This window comes from Rhinolophus hipposideros (genome assembly GCF_964194185.1).
Source record: "Rhinolophus hipposideros genome assembly, chromosome: 25".
Taxonomy (NCBI): Eukaryota; Metazoa; Chordata; class Mammalia; order Chiroptera; family Rhinolophidae; genus Rhinolophus; species Rhinolophus hipposideros.
The window spans coordinates 15,326,692-15,344,893 of NC_138071.1; the positions used below are offsets into that span (position 1 = coordinate 15,326,692).

Sequence of the window (18,202 nt, forward strand, 5' to 3'; positions counted from 1 at the left end):
TTGGGGAAGGGGAATAGGACTTTATTGGGGAACAGTGTGTACTTCTTTCCAGGTCAAGTTGTTGTCCTTTCAATCTTAGTTGTGGAAGGTGCCGTTCAGCTTCAAGTTGTTGTCCTTTCAGTCTTAGTTGTGGAGGGTGCAGCTCAGCTCCAGGTCCAGTTGCTGTTTTTCTAGTTGCAGGGGCGCAGCCCACCATCCCTTGTGGGAGTCGAACTGGCAACCTTGTGGTTGAGAAAATGCACTCCAACCAACTGAGCCATCCGGGAGCTCAGCAGCAGGTCAGCTCAAGGTGCTGTGTTCAATTTTAGTTGCAGGGGGCGCTGCCCACCATCCCTTCCTGGAGTCGCAGAGTTGAACGCAACCTTGTGGTTGAGAGCCTGTGCTCCAACCAACTGAGCCATCCGGGAGGCAGCTCAGCTCAAGGTGCCGTGTTCAATCTTAGCTGCAGGGGGTGGAGCCCACTATCCCTTGCCGGACTCAAGGAGTTGAACCGGCAACCTTGTGGTTGAGAGCCCACTGGCCCATGTGGGAATCGAACCGGCAGCCTTCGGAGTTAGCATGGAGCTCTAACCGCCTGAGCTACCAGGCCAGCCCCTCATCTTTTCTTATGTCTGTGTAATATTCCATTGTATATATATACCATCTTCTTTATCCAGTCATCTATCGGAGGACACTTCGGTCATTTCTATGTCTTGGCCACCATGAATAATACTGCAATGAGCATGTGGGTACATATATCTTTTGGGATAAATGTTTGATATTTGGGGTAGATGTCCATAAGGGGGATTGCTGGTTCGTATGATAATTCTATTCTTAGTTTTTTGAGGAAACTCCATACTGTTTTCCATAGTGGCTGTACCAATTTATATTCCCACTAGCAGTATGTGAGGGTTCCGTTTTCTCCCCAACCTCTCCAACACTTGTTATTACTTGTCTTGTTGATAATAGCCATTCAAACTTGTGGGAAGTGATATCTCATTGTGGTTTTGATTTGCATTTCCCTAATAGCTTCACTTTTAACTTTTTAATGTATGACAGTGTTGTATTTTTTCCACCTGTGCCTGTGTATTTGCAAAATTACTTTACAAAAATTGTAAATGTTTGAGAGTGCATTTTTGGAAAATTACTGACAGTATTAGGACAGTTGTGTTTGATAGAAGAAAAATAACATAAAGATCTTGATGGGTAGAGTATTTGTAAGCTTTTCAGGTTAGCTAAGAATGGAGCTAGAAGGATTGGTTGAAAAAAGCAATTAGAGACTTTCGTTTTACCTGCGGTGTTCAAAATAACTTAAGATCAGCGATGGGATCCTTCATATGATTATAACTGTTTCTGTGATCACTACTTTAGGAGCTCTTAGAAGAATTTCCCCCAAAGAGGCGATAGAGACATTTCTAAGATGAACATAAGGGGAACCATCCAGACACACGTAGTTCCAGTAAATATATTGGTTCTAACAATGATGAAATTCTAGGATGCCTGAATTTGGAAGGGATTTCAGGCCCTATCCAACTCTTAAACACCAGTTTTACAGATAAGGAACTTAACTTGATTTATCAAAAGTTGTATAACTAATTAGTATGGGAGACAGGTAACGTGGCGTTTGGTTGCTATTAAAAAATGTGAAATTTAATAACGTTTCTAAATTTCTCTGTTTTTGCTGTGTATTTTTTCATGTCTGCAGTTTCCTTATCTCTGTCAGTTTTCTACTCATTTCTACATATTCCATCTTATACTTTTTCTCTCTCCCCTTCAGCTAGCCATTATGTAGAATTAGTATATATTTTTACTGTCATCTTTACTACTAATAGGAGCCTCACAACATTTTATCTGAAAGAAGGATTTCCAGCTCTTGTAATGGGAGAACAGCATTGGCCAGAGTATGCTGGGTGGGGCAAGAATTGTCAGGAAAGCTCATGGGGAGTAAATTGTATCATAGAAACACTCTCACTTAAAATAATCTACTTGTTCCTCTTAACTTTAACAATTAAAATATAAATGCTAATTTACGAATGCTAGTTTTAAAACGGGAGAAGAATTTTAGAACTTTGTAAGAATTTTGAAAAGGCTCAAAGGCAAAAAAAAAAAAGAGAAGCTAGATGAGTGTATAGGTGGAAGTTTCTAGTTAAAGCCATTGAAAAGTCTTGAAAGCGGAAGGGTGTGGTTACAAATTGAGCTTCATAATTACCCAGAAAATAGATTAGGGAGATTTTTATATATTGCACAGTATCTGTTGAGTATACAAGTCATGGAGAACAGACAGTTTTACTTATAAATTCTTTGGAAAACTATTTGCTTTCAGTGACTAAACAAAGCAAAAAGGAAAACCTTTATTCAAATTGAAATCAGAGTCAAATGAAAGAATTTATAGTAAAGATAGTAACTTTACAAATTATAATCTATTTGAGCTCGTGTAAGAGAAAATCCTAGTTTAAAAAATGAGGAAATGTTATTATGTCACATAATAAACCCAGAGGTAGTTTTCATGGTTGGTTGATTCAGTGATTTAATTTCTCTCCATCTTACTCTGTCATCATTATAAAATTGGCTTTATTCTCATACCTCTACCAGTTGGCTGTAGCTGTTGTGTACATTGCATACAGAGAAGAAAATTTGTAGAGGAATGAAAGTAGATTTTTCTTCTCTGTCCACTTAGAAGTAAGGAAACACTTCCTAGAAGTCCCCCCAGAAGATCCTCATGTTTCATTAGAACTGTTTTCCATACCATTCTTAAACTAATCTTTGTCGAGGGTATGGGATTAGGGCTTGCTAATTATTTAGGATAGAATGGATGTATGTGGGAAGTTCCGTTTCCATGACCATTATAATAACTAGTATAACAGCTCCATCAAAAGTAGATTAAGAATTTATTGATGAAACAAATTCAAGAGTAAGTAAAGTATAAACATGAGTCCCACCCGCGCCGCTTAAGAGCTGCGTGATTTTGGTTAAGTTTCTTCATAACTTTAAATACACATTTCCCCATTTGTAAAATGGAGATGATAATGCCTAGCTCATAAAGTTGACTTTAGAATTAAATTATGTAAGTAAGAGAACATGGATTCTGACATTTAGTAAGTATTCAATAAGTACATTATTATTATTGGTACTTTTATCTCTATGTAATTTTGTACTCAAAGAAAACTATGAAAGTGGAATTTTCACTTGAAAGGATTAGTTTTGGGTTTTTTTCTGAAGATATAAGTGCCTAAACCAAAGTTGTTGGAGCTCCCATTTTCTTCTTTGGTAGAGACAAAAATGGGGAAAACAGTTTAATGTGAGCTGCCATTAAAACAATTTGTTTATGCAGCTGTGTCAACTAATACTTTACTGTTGATATTTGAGGTAGCATGAAAACTGAAGTGGCATATTTTATGAAAATGTGCTATTGTATTAATGACATATTAGTAATTTCCCTTAATGTACACTTGTACATTTTTGTCTCTTTTGCTGTGGTAAAAAGTATAAGATGGTTAAGGTGTAATTCTGTCCTATTCTTTGATATTTGCAGATGGCTTATTCAATCAGTATATCAGTCAACAGGAATATAAGCCACGGTGGAGTCAGATCATTCCCAAAAGCACCAAAGGTAAGCCCTACCTTCTAGATGTGGGCGCTTTTGCTTTAGTGTCGCAGTTTCATTTTTTCCAAGGTAGCTCAAGTTTCACAGCTCTGTTAATGAAAAGCAAGTATTTAAATCAACATATAGGTTCTTTAACTAGTTTATTATATTAAATTTTTCTTTTAAACCTTCTTGTTTTACTGCTTATAACAAAAGGTTGTGCAATTTTTACACAGAATACCATCATAAACTGCTTTCATAGAGACACTATAAAATCATAGGCTATTATATTATAATGCCAAACATGTTCCCGAAAAACCTTAAGTTCTGCAAAATTGCACACTAGAACTAGTAGACTAATGAGAAAAGTAGAAATGGTTCATACCATTCTAGATCCATGATGATTTTATAACCAGATAATAATAAAAACTAGTGCAGTAATCCTAATAAAAATAAACAATACTAGTGTAGTTAAATCTTTACTGGCATTTACGTATATTGAGCATTATAATGAGTTTGGAGCCTTAGACCCTGCGGCTCATGCTTCCTTCTTTGATCTGTAGACCCTAGAGAGCATTTGCTTCTAATAAAAAGTGTTTTAATCAAAACTTGAAGTCTGATCCAGGGTGTAGTCTTCTTCATTGATCCACTTTTTCCAAATGGGGAATATTTTTGTCACTTCATCTGCACTCACTGCCCTGCCAGATGGTTGAAATAGTGGAAAGTGTAGCAGTTCTTGAATGCCAATATTAATACTTGCATTAAAGGAAGGCAGTTCTGTGGATGTTCAGCTGTCTTCTTACGGTCTTCGTACTTTCATTGCTAAGGCCTTCTCTTTAATTGTGAGAAAACTTTCCCCTAATAGTGGTAAACGTGAATGTACTGGAGAAAATTGCTACGAGCTTCCATAATTTCTGCGTCATACGAACATCCTTCTCCTATTTTATCAGTCATATATGAGGTAATTTTCTTCAAAGAAACAGATGCTGTAGCAAACAGCCTGTAATTATGTATTTGAAAACTAATGGTTTAAATATATAAAATACAAACATATAAGAAATTTGCTTTAGTGTTTTCTTAATCTACTCTTGCAAGTGGCAATACTGAGTGATTGAGGGGAAGAAGGAAGACAAAGATAAAAGATTAATGATAATGAGCTGCAAAATGTAAATTTTCTAGGTAGTACAGAGAGAAAGAATTTGCAGAGAACTTCTGAATGGTTGGCTCTTGAATACAGTAGTAATGAAAAGCTTCAGTTTTGCATCCTGTTTTCTATATATAAGAACTGTTTGACATTTCAGTCTTTTCCTTAGTAGTCCTGTGAAATTTGTGAAAAGTTGGGCGTTCCCTAGTTTACATAGGAGAAAGCTGATACAAGGAAAGTTATTAGCCAAAGTATTTCAATTAATGCTAGAGTTATAAAGGAAACCTTAGGTTTTATGGTTTATATCAAGTAAAACATTAGAATCTTATAACCTGTTGAACCATTGAAATGAAGCTATATCTTTGTGTACATGAATAAGATTTTGTATAAAGTAAGGTCAGATCTAGTTTAACAGTAGTTTTCTCCTATAGAAGTTTAAAAGTTTCACTGATTATGTTTAAACCTATTAAGCTCTGTGATGGAAATAAAAATCAAAAGAAAGCAAATCGTACATTTTGTCAGTCAGTACTCAAATAAAATAGTTGGTACATTATGTGGGAACGGATTTCTGAAATATCGGCACAAAGTTAACACAGTAAGACAATTATCATTAATATAAAACTTGGTAACATCTTAGTTTTTAGTAGCTAGTTTTATGAACTTCTAAAACTGCTCATTCTACTAATAAACTATGCCTGGAATAAAGACCTGATATCTAATAATTGTTTTAATTGTTTGCCACCTTCACTTTGTCAGTTTAGAATGTATGTTTGGTCTTATGTTTTTGTGGAATATCCTGTGTCTTTGCTGATTTATGGCATTGGTCATAAACACATTGAAAAGTAGCTTCCAGTTGCATTAATAACTTAAAGCAATTGGAAAAATGAGCAAGGTAATTATTATAAACATAGCTCTAAGTCATATTTCTTTTGAGTCTTTTTACTTATTCTTAAATAATATTGAAATAATATTGAAATAAGTGTGTTATTTTTACTACTCATTACAGACTTAAGAATAAAGTTACTCTGGGTTTACTGTTGTTCTGTTATTCCTTTAAAATAAAATATTGTTTATGTTTCAGGTGATGGAGAAGATAACCGACCAGGAATGAGAGGGGGCCATCAGATGGTTATTGATGTTCAAACAGGTGAGAAATGCTTACAGCGGAAAGCAGATTCTTTTAAAAATTAGGCATTTTTAAATATCACGTAAAAGTGAATATACTTCTTTTCATTCATTACAAATGTTAAATGTCATTGGTCATAACCAAGTAGTGAAGAGAATAGGCATTAGCCACAGGTATCATCGAAACTAGGCAGTGACACGTGATAGAGGGCTGCTGCGCAAATGAAATCAGATAACCTAGAAGAAACGTGCTGTGGAGGCCTTTTACAGCTTTGCGTGTGTGTCATTTTGTATGTATTTGATTTTCATAGTAAACTGTGTTGTATTTCTGGATTTTCAGTACATTTATGTTTTAATACCATACAGTGAGAATTACAGAAGTAAAAGAGAATGAAGATATACAGAGGGTGCCAAAAAATGTATACATATTTTAAGATAGGAAAAAAACTGTATTAATTGTAATACTCAATGTATACTGATAACAAAAGATAAATACAAGTCACGTTTGAGTTCTGCCATTACAAGAGGTTCTCAAAGTGGTTACCATCAGTGTCCAGACACTTCTAATTACAGCGAACTACTGCTTGAGCATAGATAACATCTCTTAAAATGTATATACATTTTCTTTTGGCACCTTGGTATTTTTAAAGGGAGAGAATATCAAAGTAGCTTAAGTACTGGAGGATCCATTAATTGTTAAACACTGTTTACAAGCCTATAAATAATTTGTTTTAGTTATTCTTTGTTGCCTTTTAAATTTTATTGTATAACTTTGTGTTGAAAATTTTCCTTAGGTTTCTACAGGCTAGGACAGCTTAAATACCACTGTATTTAGTGGTTAATGTAAAATTATAAGTTTCAACTTACCATCCTGAAAAGCAAATACTACCAATAATTTAGAATCATTTTACTTTATTATTTGATTTTAGAAAATGTTACTTCATAGAGTGCCAATATTCATCCAAGTAATATTTTTTCAATGTAATACTCAGTTCTGTTATGTTATACTGACTCACAGTGCTTCAGGAGTAAATAAGCTGTTTTTGTTGACTCACATTAAAAAATAATTAAGAGTAAAAATTATTTCAATTGTAGGTAATAATCTTCTAGGTATTAATGTATTTTCACAAATGTTTTGTAAATAATGAGAAATTATAATATTTCATTTAAAATTAACTGCTAAGATTTTATAGTAGCCTGTGAGCTTGTTTAGAAGTAGTATTAGGGTCTCTTTGGGAAAGATTCATTTCAAGGCATAAGAATTTGCTTCCCTAATGTTGGCCCCTTCCCTCCCACAGAAATAGGCTTGATAAAACTGTAGAGTTTCAGGCATCATTTTTTCCTTTCTGAGTGTCTGATAAGCATACATTTGCTTATTTGTTCAAGAATCAGGTTTATATACAAATTGTTTCTTTTTCATTTAGAATAGTTACTTTTTGAGAATGGAGATGAAATTTTGAGTTTAGATTGTCTCTAGTAGCTTTTTCCCTCCTTTGAGCATAGAGTGGATTATAATGCCTATTTTTCGTTCTCAGTCATAATTGGAAATATTATTAAACTCTTCTTTAAAAATATGGCAATAATATCCTGAAGAAGAGTGCATTTGAAAAAGCTCCTTTAATTTCCTAAACAAAAGGCTGCTTTCATTACATGTGGAAGTGATGTGCTTTACTTGAACACTTCAAGTTCACTTAGTTAGGGAGCAGAAGGAATTGTCATAGTGACGACTGGAGTGATTATTATGGGAGAGAGACTATATGCAATAGGTAAGTACATGCGTAAGAAAGGAAAATAATTTTCTTTTTTTTTAAATCCATGAATTTTGAAAATGGAAACTAAAAAGATGCAAATGTCATGACAGAACTTAGTGTGAGCAAGTCACTAAGATTGAAAGCTAATTTTTCAGGTCAGAGATGGTTGAAGTGAAATAATTACAGTAGCGTGATAAAGGCCCACATATTTTTTCTATAAAATCTTTGTTTTATGCATTATAATAGGATTTCAGCAGACTCTTGACGGTCAAGGTCCTTATCCCCACTTTTAGAAAAAATCTCAAGGAGAGAGGAAGAGTTGCTTGAGTATTTACTTGATTTACTTTAGAAATAATAATCATAAGAAAGCATACTAAAAATGACTATTAAAGTTATGAATATTATTCCAGATGGGATCTTTAAAGGAGTAATCTCTTTTTCATACCTTCTGATGATTTATTATAGGGTAACAAAGTCTGCAAAGTAAAACTAACCTGTATCTGTACTTCTAGGATTGGTACTAAGTTATAAAAAGTAAGAGAAGTACTTTGGAAATACACTTTTAAGCAAATGGTTCTACATGGTAAATTTCGGGACTTATCCAGTAGAGGGATTTTTATTTAGAACAATTTTGTATCTATTTCAGTGCTTTTCTTTTTTCTTTTTAACTTTCTGAATGCTGAGTTAAGTTTTATTTAGGCCCATGGATGATAATAAAACTCAATTTTCAGCCTTTAAAAAGAACCAAAAACTTAAAATCTAATATAACTAATCATAGATGGTCAATTAAGATAAAATTACTCATCAAATGAGCTTGATGGTCAGTACGTTTGTCCCCCTAACTGCTAATACTGTGGAAACAGTCCCAACTATCCATGAATGTTGAGAATGGAAAGGGTTAGCCAGATTCAAGTAATCCTTTGTATGAGTAATGATAGGATGGTGTGTAAAACATCTTGGTATGGAATTCTTCCTTTTGCTTTTTAAAAAACTTGAAACAATGTGTTTCAAAGAAGGTGCTACTTGAAACCTCTCCTCTTCATTTTGATATCTTGAAATGGGAATTGGAAGTGATGGTTCTTTTTAAATGCATTGTTGATCACAGAGGGGAAAACTGAAAGGACACACCAAAATAGTGACCTTCGTGATGTCTGGGTGGTACTTACCAGCGGTTTTAAATTGTCTACTTTCAAATGTTATATCAAAAATGTTTACAACTAATAGATAAGTTGGAGAAAATTTTATTCTCCAGCATTCCTTTTAGGGAGGAACTGTATTTGTTTGGGAAGGTTCTTTAGGGTACAAGGTAAAATGCTAAGGAGAACTGATTCTAGAGGAACTATTCTTTGTAATAATAAGAAGAGGAACTTGCTTGTTAGGACCAGAGGAAGGGCATAAGGAACAACATAAAGAGATGCATGGTAGTGGAGCCAGCCAGCGATGCCACACTTTGTGACCTGGGTCTCTCTTCTCTCACCAAAATCTTAGAAGTTTTCTCCAGTAAAATTGAGTTGAGAGTGTGCATGTGAGTATATACTGGGGGTGGGGTGGGTGGGGTTTGGGGTAGGAACTAGTGGTTTAATTCTGTTGGGGGTCCAGCTTGAGGTAGGGCAGGAGTGCAGCTTCTGAGAATTCAATTGTCTGGAAGCAGAGAGAGATGTAAGGGAAGGTGACCTAGGACCAGTTGTAGAAAGAGCCTCTGAACTTGTACAAGACTTTAGGATTGCGGGTTAGGTGGCGTTTCAACAGGTGCCTGGTGCTGAGGGTGAGGAATCCGGGAATCTGCTATGAGCAAGAGGGAAAAAAAAAGAAAAGCACTATTGGAAAGACTAGTAACTTTTATACATCGGCATTCCCAGTCTTGTTTCAACTACCCATTGCTGTCTCTATTCCTTTCTGTTACCATTCTCTGTCCTGTTGGTATTTCCATGTTTTCTTCAATGAGTCTTCATGAATGGCCTTTAAGGGGCCCAGGATACTCGTAATATTTTTGTCTGTCTGCCTTTCTGGATCTTACTGGGAAGATTCATTATCATATTTTTAAAGGGTTAAATACATGTCGTTTTAAAATTCCGTGGGAAATATCGCAGAACTAGGTATTCAAATAAAATTTCGAATGAAATTACTTATTCCATAGAAGTAATGATCATTGTTGAAATAATCGTGTTACAAAGTAAAACTATTTCCCACCTGTCTCCTGCTCTTGGTTTTTCCCAGGTTATTTGTTGCTAAATCTGAGGTGTGTGAGGAAGAGAGTAGCAGTCAGTAAAGTTCGAGGTGGTGAGGGGGCCAGACCGTGTTGAGTCTTTTACGTCTTTGTAAACGTTTAAGCCTTTATTTGGAGTGAGAAGGGAAGACATTGTTGGATGTTGAGAAATGCTATGAACTGACTCATTTTAATAAGACAGACTGGGTGAAGGGAAGAAGCAGAGCGACCTTTTAGGAAGCAATTGCTTACTAGGAAAGTGATGATAGCATTGGCTTATACCAGAGTGGTGACAGTAATGTTGAGAATTGGTCAAATTTTGGATGTGTTTTAAAGATGTCAGAGCAACAGGATTTGCTGAAGGATTGGATGTGAAGTGTGAGAGAAAGGAGTGAAGGATGACTTAAGCTTTTGACCTGAGCCATAGGAAAAATAGTGTAGCTGTTCCATTAGATGGGTAAAATAAGAGGATCAAATATGCTGTCTTGTTCAGCAACTCTGTTTTAGACAGGTTAAGTAGGAGATGCCAGTGCGACATTCAAGTAGGTTTGTCAAGGAAGCAGTTGGATGTATTAATTTGGGGTTCAGGAGAGAGGTCCAGGCAGAATGTTTCCCAGTCTGTATTTACATAGCACGTCGTTCATACTGTTTTTGCTACAGTGATTTCCACATTGTTTTAGAGTTGCTCGTATAGGTGGTATGTATCCCCTTGCTGTCTGTTCAGCTTCCCCAGCCCCAAGCCCTAGTGGTCTTGGGGAGAGACTGTTGAGGGAGGAAGGACAAAGATCTTGCCTTATTTATTTTCCATGGCCACAGAGCCTGGTATGGAGTAAATGTGCACTAAATATTTGTTCAGTTGAATCAAACTTTTGAAATCCATTTTCCGTCACGTAGAAAGAAAAATATTTACTTGGAAACTGCACTCTGGCATTGCTGTAAACCTTCCTGAGTGGGTGGTTCTGTGATGTCATTTATGCTAATATGCTAATACTTTCCTGAGGTGAATTTATGTTTAGTTATATTCTAATAAATTTAAATTTTACGATGCTTCAGTTTGTTTTATTCTAGTATATAGACTATGCTTTCTTAAAGCTGTAGTTATCATTAACTTGGGATCTAGGTAGAAAAATGAAATGTTACATAGAGCTTTGCATTCTTTAGGGTAACATTTGGTGCTTTCCAAATTTAACTTGGGTACAAGAGCAGAATCTGGGATATCCTTGGAATTTTTTCTCTAGAAATCCTTTTATTTCTGTTATAAAACTATTAATAGCAGGATTTACCCAGGTGCTTTCATATACTGTAAATATGGATTTCGTCATGTATGTACCAGAGCCCTCTTAATCAGGTTGATCTTAATCATCTTCAAAGAGATGATATTTATCATAAATCTTTGAAAGAACCTTTTCTAGTCCAGTCTTACTGAGATAACAACCAGAGTGTTGTGGGTTGAGTTTGTGGGAGAGGTGTGTGTGTGTTATACATACCTGGGTTTGTGTTGTGACTCCTTCTGACTCTCCCACTGTCTTTTTGTTTGATCTTGAGTGAGTTATAATGATGATAAAAATGGTAATATTAGTTAAGTTGTGAGAGTTAAGAGCAATAATGTATTTTGTACATAAAGTATATATGTATATATATATGTATTTTTATATGTAACAATATATAATATAGTCTGATTAACTCTACTGAGAGAATTTTACATCAGTTTGGAGACCAATTTTTTTGTTCGTGTTTTTGACAGAATCTCAAAGTACAAATATTTTTAAATAATTTTTAAAATTTTGAAAAACAATTTAAAACAACTTGAAAAGCTGTGTTGAGGAAAATAATAACTCACCAATGTTATTTTGGTATATTTGTTTCATCTTTTATATATATTGTCCTAATTGATGTTTTAGAAAGGAAGGGAAACCATAAGTATGGATTTTTAGAAAAAAATATTAAACAACATTTAAGAATTTTGTTGATAAGCAGTAGGTAGGTTTACTGATAAAAAAAAAGTTTTCACCAAGTAGAGTTTGAAAACCTCTACTTGGAAATTTCATCTTTATTCACTTGGTGCCTAAGTAGTGAAATACAGTTTAGAGAAGCCCAGTTGTTATTTTAAGTATGCATTTTGAAGGTTTCCGGAGCAAGGCCTCTTAATCTGTTGAAGTGATTTGCAAAATTTTGTGTGTACATTTTTCTGGGAAGAGAATCCATGAATTCAGATCATCATAGGGACTCTTAACTAAAAACGTTTATGAACACCTTCGCTTCATTTCCTCTTCTTTAAAGTGGGTTGTATTTCAAAGCAATTATTGCTTCCCAGTGTTTCATGTATCTTGTTCTCTTAAATATTAAAAATTAAATAGTAAATGTCCTTTTCCTTTATTCAGTCTACAGTTTTTTTGTTTTTGTTTTTTTCATTTTCCTTCAGCTCTAAAGTGATCGTTTAAAACAAAGGACATGATGGCATAAATCTTACTATTTAATTTTCAAAGCTTGCTTCCATCCTAAGTGAATTTTATTTATACCATGGTAGAGAAGGAATGTAGTATTTTGTCCTAGTGGATATGTGTGTCAGTTTTCCTGACTGTCATCCCTGTACCTGGCACTTCTCTACTTAGATTCTTCAACTCCGATTTGGTTTCAAGTCTAGGTAAAATAGGGCAAATAGGAAAAGAGAAAAGGCATGTCTCGTTTGTTTCAGTGTACAAGCCTGTTCAGATGAAAATTGAAATGTCCATTGTACCAGGCAGTTCTTTGTTATGTAACGCTCGCTGAAGTTTGAGAACCTACAGTACCAGCCCTTTTCCCTTTCTCTGTCAGAATAGGTAGTAGTAGTACGACTCGGGCAAAACCCCAGTATTTGGTATCGACAGAAGAGTTTGAGGGGGTGTTACTTGTCACTTGGAAGAGCCCTTCTATGGAAATCTGAACCTTTGACTGTTCTGTACCAGTTCTGTGAAAGAGCTTTTCTTTTTACACAGGGCTCCACATAATGGGTTTTCCTTATATTCCTTAAAGGAACCTTTGAAGGAAGTAGGTCAACATGGGTTTTTTAATATTTGTAATTTGTTAATTACAAATATATTCACTTGGCTATATTCCTGTAGCTACATATGACATGAATCTTCTTTCGTACAATTAGCACAAAGGAATTCTGAAATACAGCCTTAATTAAGAATGTAAAATATGTTGTCATTAGCAAAAAAGAAACCTTTTAGCAGGGAAAGTATATGTTGAGTTCACTGAAAAGATCAGTCTCTAGGTAGTTTTATAATCATAGCCTTATGTAAGGAGATAGTTCTATTTAAAAAGGGAGGCAGATTAACCCTCTTGATAATCGGCTGGGTCGTGAGAGTTCAAGGGAACGGCTAAAGGAGGTAAGCTTAAAGAGCATATAAAAGATCTTTCCCCTTCTTGTTTAGGCCTCTCCTCAAAAATTCTCACGTCAATTCAAGATCTTCCTAGCTGCATTTTCAGAAGAATTAAAGCCATAAACTTCGTGTCATGACAGGGTTTCGTTTTTATATTGAGTATAAATTTGTGTTTCTTAAAACTTGTTTTTATATTTCATGTTTTTCTCTTGGGGTCTGTGTTAAACTAAGAATTAAGCTAACCTCCTTCACTAGCCTGTTGACCCTTCTGCTACATCATTTTGACCCATGAATTGATATCTGAGGTTGAGCCCACTCTGTGGCAATGCGTAGTTATGTATTCCGTACTGTTTGAAAGTGGAGCAATGGATTTAGTTACGAAAATAGTGTGCCATCTTGTGGAGGATTCTGCAATCAGCACAGTCCGATGTACTGAGAATCAGACTGGAAAGGTAGAGTGCATTTCGGCTCATAAAATAAAAAGCCTGGCTTCTTTGTACAAAATGGTGTGAAGATACTGATGTGTTAACATTTCTGTGTTATTTTTAGCTCATATGTAACATATGTAGATTAGTACTATTGATACTAAGTAGCTGTAGGATTATATTTAGTTCTGGTACCAAAAAGACTTTTCCAGAGAATATGGTTGAATTTTAGTTTATGTGGCCTGAGTAATGAGAGATAGATAGATTGATTGATTGATTATTGGTGATTGATTCATTTATAGTCTCTTAGTATGAAATTGGTGTGACGTTTTCAACATAGGCTGTGATTGGTTGATTTGCTTCTAATTCCTCTCTTTCATTGGCTCCTCCTTTTCAGTTGGTCCTATATGCTGCAAGTTGAGCTCTGACCATGCCATGTCTCTGCCTGAGATGTGGGGAGTCAAGTTCAAAGCCTTTATATTGTCATTTAACCCCTTGCATGATCAGGCTACTACTGCCTGTATTTTTAACCTCATCTGCACCTACTACCTTTTGTGTTCTTTTAAATTGAACAGTGCATTTATTCATCACACAGTTTTCACCACTTTGCATGCATTATTTAATTTAATTCTCACAGTAGTTTTATGATATAGGTATGATACAGGTGTACCATTTTAGAGGTGAAACCAGTGGTGGTGGTCACACAGATGCGGTGGTACAGCTACAGCTCTGTCTGCAGTCTGCCTGCCTATTGAGAGTCCATGTCTTCAGAACATTTTCTATGTGTTTTTCTGTCTCTGTACTTTTGTTATACTTTCTACTCTGCTTGAAATGTCCTCTTCTCCATTCCTTCAACAAAGCCACCTTGTGATGCGTAGGTCAGATGCCACTGTCACCATGAAACCTTTCCTGTCAACCAGGTATACTCTCTTCCATTTTTGAACCCTCATGGTGTTTTTTTATCTTTCTAAGGCCCTTAGTCTACCCTGCATTATGGTGATTTGTGGACTTGTTTTATATTCTTGACTAGATTGTAAGCTCTTTGAGGATAGGGACTAGGTCTTCTTTTTATTCTCCAAAGTGCCCTGTGAGTTCAGAATTAAACATTGACTGCATGTTCCTCTGACTGCTGGGAAAGATGGATAGCCTGTGCTCCTTTAAGAAAAAAAATGGAGAGAGAGGGCTGCTGCTTGAGGACGATCGTACTGGCCCAGGACGTACATGAGTTATTATATAACCCATAAGCATGAGAAGAGACAGTCCTTAAACCAGACTATCCTGTTGCAAATACTGTTTTCATTTTTCTCCTTTCTTCTCACTACTGTTCTCTCCCATTATTTATATAATCTTTCAAAGTTTTTTATATTCTTTATGCATTAAGTAATACTTTTGCTGGTGTTTGTTTCTAGATAATATTTCCTCTCTAAATAATTTAACTTTAGTGATTAGAGGATTTAATTAAAATTTTGTTATGCGTGTCATTCAGGTATGTCAGAAGGTCCCATTTCTGTCTGATTTATTCAATTTTACTATTAAGCTTCAACTGGGACCACAAGTATTCAGAGAGAAGAATGACATCTTGGATTAATTCCATGGGGATGCGTGCTCTGTGCCAGATTTTATTTTGCTCAGCTATCAATGAGGCTGTTGTGGAAATGTGGGTTTTCTTTGCTGTGAGAATTTATGCGTACAAAGAGACCTGCTTTTCAGAAAGAACATTGAGAACCCAGAGCCCAAGAGGAAGGGTTATTAAAGTTAATGAACCAGGGTAACCTTATCCAGAGGGTGCCCAGAAACACTATAAAACAAAAGGTCAATTGCTATTGCTATTTTATTTCTATACTCCCTCCCTCTCCAGGCTTCAGAAGTGAACAGCGTTAATTGTCCCTATAGTGAGACCTTGACAAATAAGTTTTAAGCCAGATGACAATTCTTTAATTTTTTTTTTCCTGTAAAATTTTATGTATCTGGGCATTACTGTGTGCCATTTGGGAAACAGAATGTTACTTAACTAATGATAATGGATTGTTCTGAGATACAACAATTTTTAATAGTTTAAATAATTGCCATTATTTCACATTTGTACAGAGCCAGACGTGTTCTAGGTACTGAGTTGACATGGAAGCAGACACAGTAATCCTGTTGTTAGTGCATCTGTGCTATTAGTAACAACAAAGTGCTTCTTATTTTTGTGCATGTTTTAAAGGCAGAAATGCTGTTCCTGCTTGACAGCCTTCAGGATGTCTTCATGTAGCTTATATCTAAAGAACTGAGAGTTTTGTGAATGAAAACTGAGACCCCGTGAGGTTAAGTGACCGACCTATCTTACCCAGTGAGCATTAGAACTCAGACCTGTTCCAAAGGTCTGTTCTTATCCAGAAGCATGATTTTGATTTCCCAAGGTTCTTGGGGCATAAAATGGGATGTTTCACTTAGAAAATTCACTGAGAGCTTGAAATCATATGAAAATAAGATGAAAATCTCTTAGAAGACAGCCCAACTCTCTCAATGGCAAGGATTCTTTTTAAATGGTGTTAGAGTATTTCCAAGTGCACTTTGAATTGTAACCCTTCATGGTGGGACATCACTTAGATAACTGTCTCCACGCAGGTAGGCCTAGGGCATGCCAAGTAGAAAGTAAGTGGCTTTACACTTTTCCTGTAATGTCTTACTTAACTTTTAAAAAAATAATTGGTGGGCTTGTATAACCAGTAGACATAAGGTATTTACAAAGGGGGGAAAGATTTGAAGAAAGGAAAGGCACTATTATATAAAGAAGGATGGGATGATACACCACGTTATGTATAAAGATTTTTCACTATTCACTGAGCAAGGAATCAGTTTGTCACAGAGATAAAGTCCATGGATATGATAGACATTTCAGAGTTAGAAGAAACCAAATTTTCAGAATACCTAGAATAACTTAAAAGGTTGATTTCTGAGGAGTTAAATCTACCACAATATATTTGGAAAAATTTCCCCCAGTTTCCATGGGAATACCAAGGCCATATGCATCACTATTCTTAAGATATCTAACTTTAACTCCCAGCTAGCTAGTTTTAATCATTGTTGTTGGTATTGCAATAGAGAGGAAACAGTTTTAATGTGAATTTTTTTTTCAGAACTAGCTAGATGTTTTTGTATTTTACACTGTATATTTCTCTGGGATTTCTTGCTTTTTATCTTTCTCCTTCATTCCTTCTTCCCTCCCTCCCTCCCTGTCTTCCTCTCTCCCTCCCTCCCTCCCCCCTCCCTCCTGTTCCTCCCTCTTTTCCTTCCTCCCTCCCTCTCTCCCCTATCCTTCCTCCTTTCTTTTTCCTTTTTGCAGTCTGAAGCTGCATTATTAAGAAAGTGGTAAATGTAAACTTTTTGTGGCCTAACACACAAACTCCTAACCTAGCTGCACATCAGATTCATCCTGGATACTTTGCAATACAGACCCTTTTGACCTACTGGAGACCTATGGGATCAGAATCTTAGGGGATGCCTCCTCATTGTCTGTACTTTTATAAGTCTCTCAAAGTAGTGGTTCCACAGAAGTCTTTCCATATACCTATGTTTAGGAAATACTAGTCTAGTAATGTATTTTGGAATGTTACCAGTTTAAAGTTTTCATTTTTAACTTTATTTAGATGTATCTTAAATGATCTTAGAAACAACTGACTAGGTCTGGGTGCCTATACTTATATTTTGTCCTTAAGTTTATCGTTTTACACATATTTTTCTGATTTCCATAGAGACCGTTTATTTGTTTGGTGGCTGGGATGGAACACAAGATCTTGCTGACTTCTGGGCGTACAGTGTGAAAGAGAACCAGTGGACATGTATCTCTAGAGACACTGAGAAAGAGGCAAGTTCTCAGACTTTTCATCCGTCTCTGTTACAATAGGGGTGCGGGTGTACACTTCTTTTTCTGGATGATTTGTATTCTTTCCTAATGTCTGTCAGCAGTGGTAACAAAATAATTTGTGGTAAACAAGTTTGGTTTAAGTACTCTTGGATTCCAGCTTCTTCTATACCTGGTTCTTCAACTATTGGTACATGAACAAATCTATCTTATAGAGATAGAGTGGGTATCTAAGATCATTTAGTTTTTTACTACTTTTGCCTGGAAATGTAACTGTAACTTTCTTTTTTCTCATCTTCCCATCACCTCTACTCTTCTTTTGAGTATTCATCTTATTTTGATTTCCTCTGGAAAATTGTGTTTGGTCATCCTCACTGTCTCACTGTTTTGATCCCTCACTATTTGACTATATATCCATTTTACAAATGGTAACTATTTTATCTTTAACTAAATTGTATGTATGTATTCATGTGTGTATCTGTTGATACATATATGTATAAAGGATTTCCATAGTGAATAAGGTGGCTTAGATTTATGGCTTTGAATTTCAATAAGTTCACGATTACACAGTTAGTCAATTCCGTTTTTTTCCAGATCTTTATAGAATTTTTTATTGTACCCTCCATCTAAGTGTTTCAGATTCCAAGGTGAAAAATAAACTGGAACAGAACAGTAGGAGCTGCAAATGAAAAGTAGGAAAAAAAGACAAAATTCAAAACCCACTGATTTTAATCTATGAAGACCATTTTAAAAATATCTGGTGCTATGTTTTTAATC

At 35.5% G+C, this 18,202-nt stretch overlaps 1 protein-coding gene across 13 annotated transcripts in view; it reads left to right on the forward strand.

Annotated features, from left to right (window-relative positions):
- The window catches only part of MKLN1 (muskelin 1), a 290,273-nt gene that overhangs the window by 217,244 nt on the left and 54,827 nt on the right, over positions 1–18,202 (forward strand). For all 13 annotated transcript variants that reach the window (XM_081038815.1, XM_081038811.1, XM_081038805.1 and 10 more), the window contains 3 exons: positions 3,512–3,589; positions 5,788–5,853; positions 17,316–17,428. In XM_081038815.1, coding sequence (XP_080894941.1) covers positions 3,512–3,589; positions 5,788–5,853; positions 17,316–17,428 — 257 coding nt within the window. The remainder of the gene's footprint in view (positions 1–3,511; positions 3,590–5,787; positions 5,854–17,315; positions 17,429–18,202) is intronic.